This window comes from Rhinoderma darwinii, chromosome 2, assembly GCF_050947455.1.
Source record: "Rhinoderma darwinii isolate aRhiDar2 chromosome 2, aRhiDar2.hap1, whole genome shotgun sequence".
In the NCBI taxonomy this organism is placed as follows: Eukaryota; Metazoa; Chordata; class Amphibia; order Anura; family Rhinodermatidae; genus Rhinoderma; species Rhinoderma darwinii.
This window is the reverse complement of record NC_134688.1, coordinates 195,861,512-195,874,138: the sequence shown is the minus strand read 5'-3', so window position 1 is coordinate 195,874,138 and position 12,627 is coordinate 195,861,512. Positions and strand designations below refer to the sequence as shown.

Below are 12,627 nucleotides of genomic sequence, written 5' to 3'. Positions count from 1 at the left end.
AAATTGCTAATAAAGTGGTGAAAACAGATCGTTTTATTAAATAAAAAGCATTACTGTCACCTACATTATAGCGCCCATCTCCTTATATAGGAGATAGGCCACTTACAATGTGGTGACATTAAGCCATGATATGAGGGTAATCCCTACTTAAATTAAATCCCTACCATAGATCCCACCACAGGATAACTATTCTATAAAGAAGTTCTTTGCTTTATTACATCTGCACCAAGCCCCCGATGCCACTGAACTAAAATGACGGACTTATCTGGTAAGTTGTTAGTTCTTTAACTAGTTATTGCTGAAACATCCTGTTTTGACAAGGGCATGTTTGAAACACTAAACCTTAAGACAAAAGAAAACCTAGATACAATAGTTTGTAATATCTGTATCTAGTTCATGTTCTTGTCATCATTTTCATTTTTAGACTTCTAATGTAATAATAGATTTGTTTGCAAATGCCACCATGTATCTCCCTTTTTTACATGTTGTGCTTCTGCTGCTCATTTATATTTATATATATATGTATATATATATATATTATATATATATATATATATATATATATATATATATATCTATATATATATATATATATATATATATATATATATATATATATATATAAATATATATATATATATATATATATATCTAGATATATGTGTATGTATTTGTAAATATATATTTAGTGTTTAAATAATGATGGCTCCACTTTTAAAGTACAACACATCAACAAACAAAGTAATTGGTCGATGCACCTTTAGTTGGTGTGGGAAAAATAGGAACAAGCGTACAAACACTACAATGGGAACACATTTTTAAATTGCAGAATGTCAGAGAGTCAGCGCGTAGAGTAGTTTACCGTACCACCGATTTGGTGAGACACACACTGCAGACTGTACATGTTTTTAGTTCACTACCTCAAAGCACGTCTAGATACTACAAGTGATAAAGGTACTGAAGATTGAGCTTTGATGTTCAAAACTTGTCTTAAAGGACATGACAAGAAGAGGAGGCATTGCTTGCTGCAGAATGCTGTCCACATCTGAACAGAATGAATCCAATGTCTTCAAGCTGACGTAGCAAAATGTCACTGTAAAGTGTAACTCCGCATGTTGACATGACTACCATTCTGAAAAGTAACATGGAGAAGAAACTGCTGGATTTTAGTCATGTTGATGATTAGTAGACTTGCTACCTGTGACTCATTATATCTCAGAGAGAGTATTAGTTCTTAGTGTAATCTGTTGCTGAAATCCCAAAGTCCCTTGATGCTGGGAGTAAGTGGGCAAAATCAAAGTGTCAGGTTGATCTTTGCGTAATGTGCTTGTTGCTGCCACCTAGTAAACAAAATATACGTAAAAAATAATTTTCAGTAGTGTACAGTTTCTTAAATACACATTGGGTAGTGAAATGAGATCAATATGTCACTGGTTGAATGTATTAAATGTATAATAGTCTTCAACCGAAAAGGTTTGCATGGCTTGTGAGTGAATGGAAAGATTGCCACACATGAATAAGAAGGGCTGAAATATTTTACTTTGATCCCAACCAAGAATAACCTGTTTCTTTATCAACTCGTGCATTATCTTCATCTTACGTATTTCCCAATCCTCAAACACTCTGGAGTTTGCAATGTTTTCTTATTCAGATCAACTTAGAACACACCTTTTCTCCTATTCACCCTTAAACCCTAAACAAAATCCTCTATAAAACAGCTAAGGCTTCGTTCATGGGTTCAGTCTGAGCTTTCCATTAGGGGAACCCATGAACAGAACCTTGACTGAAACAAACGGAAACCGTAGTTTAACCCCTTCCCGCTGCAGCCCTTTTTCAGATTTTCAGTTTAGTTTTTTCCTCCCTACCTTCCACATGCCATAACTTTTTTATTTTTCCGTCGATATAGTCCTATGAGGGCTTAATTTTTGCGGGACGAGTTGTCGTTTTTCATAGCTCCATTTATTGTGCCTTATAATGCACTAGAAAACGGGAAAAAATTATTTGTGGGGTAGAAAATGAAAAAAAAAACAGCGATTCCTCCATTGTTTTTTTTGCGCGTCGTTTTTACGGAATTCACTGTGCAAATATAACAAGATGTTAACTTTACTCTGTGGGTCAATATGATTACGGCGATACCAAATATATATAGTTTTTTCTATATTTTACTACTTTTACAAGTAAAAACCTAAGTGTAAAAAATAAAATTTATTTTGTTTCGCCAAATTCCGAGAGCCATAACTTTTTTTATTTTTCCATCGATTAAGTGGTATGAGGGCTTATTTTTTGCGGGATAAGCTGTAGTTTTTAATGGTAACATTTTGGGGTACATACAACGTTTTGATCACCTTTTATTTGATTTTTTTGTCGCAGATGAGGTGCCAAAAATTGTGGCGTTTACAATTTTTTTTTTACGGCGTTCACTGTGCGGGTTAAATAATGATATATTGTAATAGTTCAGACTTTTACAGACGCGGCAATACCAATTATGTTTATTCATTTATTTTTTTTACTATGCTCTAGGAGGAAAATGGGAAGAGGGTTTTTTTTAACTTTTAATTTTACATTAAAAAAAACCTTTATTTTACTCATTTTTACTTTTTTTATTAGTCCCCCTAGGGTACTTCAACTAGCGATGGTTGGATCGCTTGCACAATATACTGCAATACTAATGTATTGCAGTATATCGTGATTCTGACAGGCACCTATTAAGGGCTTAATAGGAGCACAAAGATGGCGGACCTGGGGGCCTTCATTAGGCCCCCAGGCAGCCATAGCAACCATCGCCCCCCCTCCCTGATTGCGTTGCGGGGGTCGAGATGAGTTGTTAGAGGGGGATGCCCCCCTCTTTCTAACGATTTAAATGCTGCGGTCGCTATTGACCGTGGCATTTAATGAGTTAAACGAGCGGGATTGCGCTCGAGCGTGATGCCATTCGTTACTCTGAAGTGTCGGCTGTAACATACAGCCGACACCGGCATTGTATGGAGCGGGTTCACTCCGTAAGCACGTTCCATACTTCCCCTACCCCACTTTGGTGTATGGATATGTCAAATGTCACGAAGGGGTTAAGGGTTCAGTCGTTTTGACGGAATTAATAGCACAGTAGACTATGGATTCCGTTAAAACTATGGTACCCTTAAACAACGGTGACAAACGGAAACCATTTGCACCGGTTCCATCACCATTGAAATCAATGGTGATGCAATGGTGAAACCTATGGTTTCCGTTTGTTCTAGTCAGGGTTCCGTTCATGGGTTCCCCTGTCGGAAAGCTCCGATGGAACCCATGAACGGAGCTCTGACACAGAAGTGAACAAAGCTTAACCGTGTTGCCGACACAGGACGAGAATGCTCGTCCTGAGCGGCGGGTACTTCGCACATTAGGACAAGCATTCTCGTACTGTGTGACAGCCGTCTCTGCGCGCGATCGAGAGCGAGGCACTGGCTGTAATACACAGCCACGGCCCCGCTCTAACATCGGAGAGAAGAGAAACATCCTCTCTCCGCCGTTAACCCCTTGAATGCCGTGATAAAAGCTGATCGTGGCGTTCAAGGAGGGGGGACTGCACTTTGATCGCGTCACAGAAAATAACTGTCATGCTATCAAAGCCCATAACTTGTATGGCCAGACAGCCCAGGGTCCATTGAAGGACCGCAGGGCTGTCTGAACATATTACCTGTTGTTAGGGAATACTGAGGTATGCCCTAACAACTACCTGTGTACAATCAGTACACAGGCTAATGTACTGGCATATAGATCTATGCCAGTACATTACAGTTAAAAAATAAAAATGAAAAACCTCTTTATGGGATTAAAAAAAAAGTTAAATGAATGTAAAAAAAATTAATGATAAATAAATAAAAATATAATAAATAAACTTTTTAAAATATAAGTCCAAAAACATGAAATAATACAGACATATTTGGTATCAGTACAACCGTAACAACCTGTACAACAAATGTATAACATTATTTATGATGATTGGTGTATGGTGTAAAAAAATAAATATTAAAACTGCAGCGGAACTGCTTTTTTTCTGCATTTTCGCCAAAGTTAAAATTTATATAAATTAAACGATAATGTATTTGTACCAAAAAATGGTACCAACCTAAAGAACAACTCGTCCCGCAAAAAATAAAGTCTCATACAACTACATCGTACAAAAAATAAAAAAGTTATGAGCGTCGGGATACAAAGAAGGAAATATAAAAAAATTGTTCTGTCCTCAAGGCCAAAATTGGCCGTGTCCTTAAAGGGAATGTGTCGCAAATTAAACCTTTTTTTTTAAGTGTCGTTACTTATTTCTATTATATTTTTTACGTTTTTTGCTGTATTTTTTTTTTTTTTCCGTATGGTGGAAAGTATTAAAAATTAAATAATAATTTGACATGTTTTCCAATGTTGGGCACCAGGGGGAGCACTTCCCAGAATTACAGCAAGGTGAATAAGGTAAAGCAACCTGACTCACAGCTGCTGTAAATGTGGGAGGGAACCTCACCCCCCCTCTCACAAGCCAGGTAAAGGTGTCTTCAAATTGGTAAGCAGTGTCCGGCAGCCATATTGGGTGTGATTCTGCAGCTGGAAGAAGTTCTAGGACACACCAAAAGGCTAAGTGTATGTTCACACGCTTACTAAACAAAGGGAAAACAGCTCCTGATTTTCAGCCATTTTTTAATCAAACTCACGGTTTTTAACGGCCGTTTTTGGAGCTGTTTTTCTATAAAGTCAATGAAAAACGGCTCCAAAAATGTCCCAAGAAGTGATGTGCACTTCATTTTGGTTGGGCGTCTTTTTACGTGCCGTTTTTGGAAAACTACCACGTAAAAAACGCCCTGTCGGAACAGAACGCTGTATTTCCCATTGAAACCAATGGGCAGATGCTTGTAGGCGTTCTGCTTCCGATTTTTCAGCTGAAAACATTGTGTGTGAACATATCCCTAGGGGATTTGCACACGCTAACTGCATTTACGTCTGAAATGACGGAGCTGTTTTCAGGAGAAAACAGCTCCGTCATTTCAGACGTAATTGCTCGTACTCGCGTTTTGCGAGGCGTCAATTACGGCCGTAATTTGTAGCTGTTCTTCATTGAATTCAATGAAAAACGGCTCCAATTACGTCCCAAGAAGTGTCCTGCACTTCTTTGCCGAGGCTGTTATTTTACACGCCGTCTTTTGAAAGCGACGTGTAAAATTACAGGTCGTCGGAACAGTACGTCGGCAAAACCATTCAAATGAATGGGCAGATGTTTGCCGACGTATTGGAGCCGTCTTTTCAGGCGTAAATCGAGGCGTAAAACACCTCGTTTACGCCTGAAAATAGGTCGTGTGAACCCAGCCTTAGAATGATGAAAGTGAAGTGAATGACTTTTCAGTTGACCGGTTCACACGCCGTGTATTTGACATGTTTGTTTTTTTTGCACATTTTACGTGCAAAAAAAACCACATAAAAAACGCTTGATTACACTCGATTTTGCGTGTTTGGGGGATTTGTGTGTGAGTGTGTGGGGGGGGGGGTGCTCGCCGCTGATTCTTCAAAACAGCTGATAAGCGGGTATGAAGTATCAGCGGCGCCCGTGCACACTCCGCTCTGCCACACACACGGGAAAAGTCTTAAAGGGGTCGTCCAGGAAAACATGGCGCCGCACCTGTCCTCAGGTCGTGTGTGGTATTACAGCTCTGTCCTATTCCCTTCAATGGAGGTGAACTGCAATACCAGACAAAACCTGAGGACAGGTGCGGCGCAGTGTCTCCAATCCGGACACCCCTTCTGTCCTGAGATGACCCGACGGGGGAGGCGGGTGTCAGAGCCACCCACCGCCATCACCGCAGACAGAACCACAACTACGGCATGAGGGCAGGGCTTGTCCTGAGTGCACTGTCTCTTGTTATGGACAGAGTTATAGTCACATGAACCCCGTCTGATGAACCGGTAACCTAGGTCCGATCACATGACAGAGGGGGTCACCAAAAACCCTGTGCACCCTCTGCCCATCCATCCAGCCCTTTCCTGGTTATATCTGCTTCTGGGAAAGCTGGGTGACCACCATTACCCCTCATACTGGAGTGTTTAGGGATGTGACTAATGAACCTCTCACACTCCAGGGGGGAGGGATAATGGTGGTCACCCAGCTTTCCCAGACCCCTGAACGGTAAATTTCTCTAGTTGTGCTGAGACTGTTTGGGGATGTGACTAATGAACCTCTCAGTCTCAGCACAACTAGAGAGATTTATCGTTCAGGTGTCTGGGAAAGCTGGGTGACCACCATTACTCCTACTGGAGTGTGCTTGGGGATGTGACTAATGAATCTCACACTCCAGTAGGAGGGGTAATGGTGGTCACACAGCTTTCCCAGACCCCTGAACGGTAAATCTCTCTAGTTGTGCTGAGACTGTTTGGGGATGTGACTAATGAATCTCTCAGTCTCAGCACAACTAGAGAGATTTATCATTAAGGGGTCTGGGAAAGCTGGGTGACCACCATTACTCCTCCTAGTGGAGTGTGTTTGGGGATGTGACTAATGAACCTCTCACACTCCAGTAGGAGGGGTAATGGTGGTGAGAGACTGAGAGGTTCATTAGTCACATCCCCAAACAGTCTCAGCACAACTAGAGAAATTTACCGTTCAGGGCTTTCCCAGTACAGTTTCATCGTGTGTCCTTCACACAAGGGAGGGAGGGAGGGGGGGGGATTTCAGGGGGGGGGAGACGTCGGGTGGGGGGGCCTGTCGGGGGTCACGAGAGCGGGGGTCTGTGAGGTAGAGAGTGGGACATGCAGAGACACACATCTTACCTGCAGTGCAGCTGGTCTTCAAGATGGCGCCTGCTCTCTCCCTGCAAACAGCTGCTTTGCTCTGTGTGACTCTGACCTGCGTCTGTAATGGCAGGAAGGAGGTGAAGGGAAAGTGAGCCCTAATCTACCCACCGCCCTGTCCCTGCCTACTTGCAACGACCCACCCTAGGCGACGGGGTACAACTGGGCGGCAGTCCCTACGCTGTCTAAGTGCACGGGAGAACAAACAGGGAACGCGCAAGGGAAGGGGCAGTAGCCACGGAACGCCGCGAGGAAACGGAGCGGTGAATGAGTAGTCAGGACCAGGATGAAGTGGAGTATACCAAAGTGAGCACGGAGAAGGAAGCAAGCCAGAGGCAAAGCAAGCAGGTTAAGCGGAACTGCAGCAAGGCAGAAGCACGGCAGAAGCAGGCTGGAGCACGCAGCAGTGGGGCCAGGAATCCAGAAGAATTACAAGCACAGAGGAAGAGAACACGGCAGGTAATAAAGGACAGGGGGCGGAGCTAACTCCGACTGACCAGGCCGCGATAGGCTCTCCCACTCCTGAGCCTGCCACCCTGGTTGGTGGGAGATGGTGTCAGTCGAACAGGTCTGGCTTCAGGTGTGGATTGATTAATCCCAGGAGTATACCTAGACGTAGTACCTGGCAGATCCCTAACAGTACTCCCCCTTTTATGAGGGGCCACCGGACCCTTACTAAGAGGACCCGGTTTAGTAGGGAAGAGAAGGTGGAACCTCCTGATCAATACCCCAGCGTGAACATCACGGGCAGGTACCCAAGTCCTCTCCTCCGGCCCGTATCCTCTCCAATGGACCAGGTACTGGAGGGAGCCCTGGACCATCCTACTGTCCATAATCTTGGCCACCTCGAATTCCACCCCCTCAGGGGTGAGAACGGGAACAGGAGGTTTCCTCGAGGGGGACCAGGACGGGGAGCAGCGTTTAAGGAGGGAGGCATGGAAGACGTCATGTATGCGAAAGGATGGGGGCAGCTCCAGACGGAAGGATACAGGGTTGAGGACTTCAATGATCTTATAAGGTCCAATAAATCGGGGAGCAAACTTCCTGGACGGGACCTTAAGGCGCAAGTTCCTGGACGACAACCAGACCAAATCCCCGACGACAAACCGGGGGTTAGCAGAACGTCTACTATCCGCCTGAACCTTTTGTGCGCTCTGGGACGCCTCTAGGTTCTTCTGAACCTGGGCCCAGACAGTGCACAGTTCCCGATGAACATCCTCTACCTCAGGATTATTGGAACAACCAGGGGAAACGGAGGAGAACCTTGGGTTAAACCCGAAATTACAGAAAAACGGGGAGACCCCTGACGAGTTACTGACCCGGTTATTCAGGGAAAATTCAGCAAGGGGAAGGAATGAGACCCAATCGAATTGACAGTCAGAGATGAAACACCTTAAATATTATTCCAGGGATTGGTTAGTCCTTTCCGTTTGGCCATTAGTTTCGGGATGGAAGGCGGAGGAGAAGGACAGATCAATCTCCAACTTTTTACAAAAAGCTCTCCAAAATAAGGAAACAAATTGTACCCCTCTGTCAGAAACAATATTGACTGGGGCCCCATGGAGACGCAGGATGTGTTTCACAAACAAAGAAGCTAACGTCTTGGCGTTAGGTAGCTTCTTAAGGGGCACAAAGTGGCACATCTTGCTGAAGCGGTCTACTATAACCCACACCACCGACTTGCCCTGAGATGGAGGCAAATCGGTGATAAAATCCATGGAGATATGGGTCCAAGGTCTCTGGGGAATGGGCAAGGAACGTAGTAGGCCCGCAGGTCGGGACCTAGGGGTTTTGGACCTAGCGCAAACCTCACAAGTGGCGACGTAAGCCCTAACGTCTTTAGGCTACCCAGGCCACCAATAGTTTCTGGTAATGAGGTGTTTGGTGCCCAAGATGCCAGGATGACCAGATAGAGCGGAGTCATGGTTTTCCCTGAGTACCCTTAGCCGGTATTGCAGGGGAACAAACAGTTTGTCCCCAGGGACGTTCCCGGGAGCTGCACCCTGATCAGCCGCGATATCAGAAGCTAAATCAGAATCCGTGGCAGAAACGATTATACCAGGGGGTAAAATACAAGCAGGATCCTTCTCGGAAGGAGGATTGGCCATGAAACTACGTGACAGAGCATCAGCCTTAATATTCTTGGACCCAGCCCTATAGGTAACCAAGAAATTAAATCTGGTAAAGAATAGTGCCCACCGAGCTTGTCTAGGATTAAGCCTCCGGGCCGATTCTAGGAAAACCAGATTCTTGTGATCAGTAAGGACCGTTACCTGGTGTCTGGCCCCCTCCAGGAAGTGCCGCCACTCTTCAAAAGCCCATTTAATGGCTAGAAGTTCGCGGTTGCCAATATCATAGTTACTCTCCGTGGGCGAAAACTTCCTAGAGAAGTAAGCACAGGGGCGGAGATGGGTGAGGGAGCTGGTACCCTGGGACAAGACGGCCCCCACTCCCACCTCGGATGCGTCAACCTCCACAATAAATGGCTCCTCTTGGTTGGGCTGAATCAGCACGGGGGCCAAGATAAAGCACTTCTTGAGGGTCTCAAAGGCCTGGACGGCCTCAGGGGGCCAATGGAGGACATCAGCACCCTTGCGAGTAAGGTCCGTAAGAGGCTTAGCGAAGACCGAGAAGTTGGCAATAAATCTCCTGTAATAGTTGGCGAACCCTAAAAAACACTGTAACGCCTTAAGGGAGGCAGGTTGGACCCATTCCGCCACAGCCTGAACCTTGGCAGGGTCCATGCGGAATTCATGAGGAGTGAGGATTTGCCCTAAAAATGGTATCTCCTGTACCCCAAAGACACATTTTTCAGTCTTAGCAAACAGATTATTCTCCCGAAGGACCTGGAGCACCTTCCTGACATGCTCCACGTGGGAGGACCAGTCCTTGGAAAACACCAGTATGTCATCAAGGTACACAACAAGAAAATTACCCAGGTAATCTCTCAGGATTTCATTAATAAAATTCTGGAAGACAGCAGGGGCATTACACAACCCAAAGGGCATGACCAGGTATTCGAAATAACCCTCGGGTGTGTTGAACGCAGTTTTCCACTCATCCCCCTCTTTGATGCGGATAAGGTTATATGCCCCCCGTAGATCGAACTTAGAAAACCATTGGGCTCCCTGAACCTGATTAAAAAGATCCGGAATCAAAGGAAGTGGGTACTGGTTCCTTACGGTGACCTTATTCAGGTTACGATAATCAATGCATGGCTTAAGACCACCATCCTTCTTCCCCACGAAGAAGCCAGCACCTACAGGAGAAGTCGAGGGGCGAATGAAACCCTTGGCCAGGCATTCTTGGATATACACCCTCATAGCTTCACGTTCAGGACATGAAAGATTAAATATCCTACCCTTAGGAAGCTTGGCACCAGGCACCAAATCGATGGCGCAATCGTAATCTCTATGGGGGGGCAACACCTCGGAGGCCTCCTTAGAAAACACATCGGCGAAGTCCTGAACAAACTCAGGAAGCGTGTTTACCTCCTCCCGGGGAGAAATAGAGTTAACAGAAAGACATGACATAAGACATTCACTACCCCATTTGGTGAGATCCCCAGTATTCCAATCAAACGTGGGATTATGCAACTGCAACCAGGGAAGACCTAATACCAGATCAGACGATAATCCCTGCATCACCAGTACAGAGCACTGCTCCAAATGCATGGAGCCAACAAGGAGTTCAAAAACAGGAGTATGCTGAGTAAAATAACCATTAGCAAGGGGAGTTGAGTCGATACCTACTACAGGGATAGGATAAGGTAAATCAATAAAAGGCATCTTTAGAGACATAGCAAATTCCACAGACATGATATTAGCAGATGAGCCAGAATCCACGAAAGCACTGCCCGTGGCAGACCGGCCAGCAAACGAGACCTGAAAGGGAAGCAAAATTTTATTGCGTTTCACATTAACGGGAAATACCTGTGCGCCCAAGTGACCTCCCCGATGATCACTTAGGCGCGGAAGTTTTCCGGCTTCTTATTCTTGCGCCTGGGACAGGTGTTCAGTAGATGCTTGTCGTCCCCACAGTAGAAGCAGAGACCATTCATTCTGCGAAACTCCCTACGTTGTCGAGGGGACATGGAGGCCCCGAGTTGCATAGGTACCTCCGAGTCCTCCGTGGAGGGGCGAGGAGAAGGGACCTCGGGGGGGATCGCATAAAAGTCAGAGGGGAGCACATTGAAGCGTTCAAGCTGACGTTTCCTGAGACGTCGGTCAAGTCGTACTGCTAGGGCCATAACCTGGTCAAGGGAGTCAGAAGAGGGGTAGCTAACCAGCAGATCCTTCAGGGCGTCAGATAATCCTAACCTAAACTGGCACCTTAGGGCCGGATCGTTCCACCGAGAAGCTACGCACCACTTTCTAAAATCAGAACAGTATTCCTCAACCGGTCTCCTACCATGACGTAAGTTCACCAGCTGACTCTCGGCTAAAGCAGTCCTGTCAGTCTCGTCGTAAATGAGTCCGAGGGCAGAGAAAAAACGATCAACAGAGGAAAGTTCAGGGGCGTCAGGAGCCAAGGAGAAGGCCCACTCTTGGGGCCCTTCCTGGAGTCGGGATATGATGATACCCACCCGCTGGTTCTCGGAACCTGAGGAGTGGGGTTTTAGGCGGAAATACAGTCTGCAACTCTCCCGGAAGGAGAGAAACGTCTTACGGTCCCCTGAGAACCGGTCAGGTAACTTGAGGTCGGGTTCTAGAGGTGAGGTGAGGGGTACTACTAAGGCAGCGTCACCCTGGTTGACCCTCTGGGCCAGGGCCTGGACCTGTAGGGAGAGGCCCTGCATCTGCTGGGTCAGGGTCTCAAGGGGGTCCATGATAGCGTCAGCGTAGGAGAAATGGTAGACTAGGTATGGGCTTGTAATTATGTAATGGCAGGAAGGAGGTGAAGGGAAAGTGAGCCCTAATCTACCCACCGCCCTGTCCCTGCCTACTTGCAACGACCCGCCCTAGGCGACGGGGTACAACTGGGCGGCGGTCCCTACGCTGTCTAAGTGCACGGGAGAACAAACAGGGAACACGCAAGGGAAGGGGCAGTAGCCACGGAACGCCGCGAGGAAACGGAGCGGTGAATGAGTAGTCAGGACCAGGATGAAGTGGAGTATACCAAAGTGAGCACGGAGAAGGAAGCAAGTCAGAGGCAAAGCAAGCAGGTTAAGCGGAACTGCAGCAAGGCAGAAGCACGGCAGAAGCAGGCTGGAGCACGCAGCAGTGGGGCCAGGAATCCAGAAGAATTACAAGCACAGAGGAAGAGAACACGGCAGGTAATAAAGGACAGGGGGCGGAGCTAACTCCGACTGACCAGGCCGCGATAGGCTCTCCCACTCCTGAGCCTGCCACCCTGGTTGGTGGGAGATGGTGTCAGTCGAACAGGTCTGGCCTCAGGTGTGGATTGATTAATCCCAGGAGTATACCTAGACGTAGTACCTGGCAGATCCCTAACAGCGTCTGCGCAGGACAGAGCCATAGAGCAAAGTCAATGGAACGGCTCCAGTTCATTGACTCCTATGCACTGTAGCTGCCGTATTCCATCTCTGTATGTGTCGTTAATCAACACATACAGAGATGAAAAACAAAATGGCAGCCCCCATAGTGAAGTAAAAGTTAGAAAAAAGAAAAAAGTAAAAAACAAACACACACATAAATAAAAGATTTTATAATAAAACACTAAATGCAAATTGATATAAAAAATGTTTGTTTCGTGACACCTTTCCTTTAAGGGGTTAAACCTCTTATTTACAGTTGTTAAAAAGGAACCTGGAATTATTGCAGTTTTATCCCAGAACAATGTAACCAGTTTTGGTAA

The 12,627-nt window shown here is 45.9% G+C and overlaps 1 protein-coding gene across 3 annotated transcripts in view; it reads right to left on the bottom strand.

The window, feature by feature from the left end:
- Positions 1-666: 666 nt before the first annotated feature.
- Positions 667-12,627, bottom strand: part of NPAS2 (neuronal PAS domain protein 2) — a 188,365-nt gene continuing 176,404 nt past the window's right edge. For 2 of the 3 annotated variants that reach the window (XM_075852679.1, XM_075852680.1), the window contains exon 20: positions 667-1,340. In XM_075852679.1, coding sequence (XP_075708794.1) covers positions 1,209-1,340 — 132 coding nt within the window. In that variant the 3' untranslated portion in view covers positions 667-1,208. Of the gene's footprint in view, positions 1,341-6,789; positions 6,872-12,627 lie in introns of all 3 variants that reach the window. The other variant, XM_075852681.1, reaches the window with a different exon arrangement.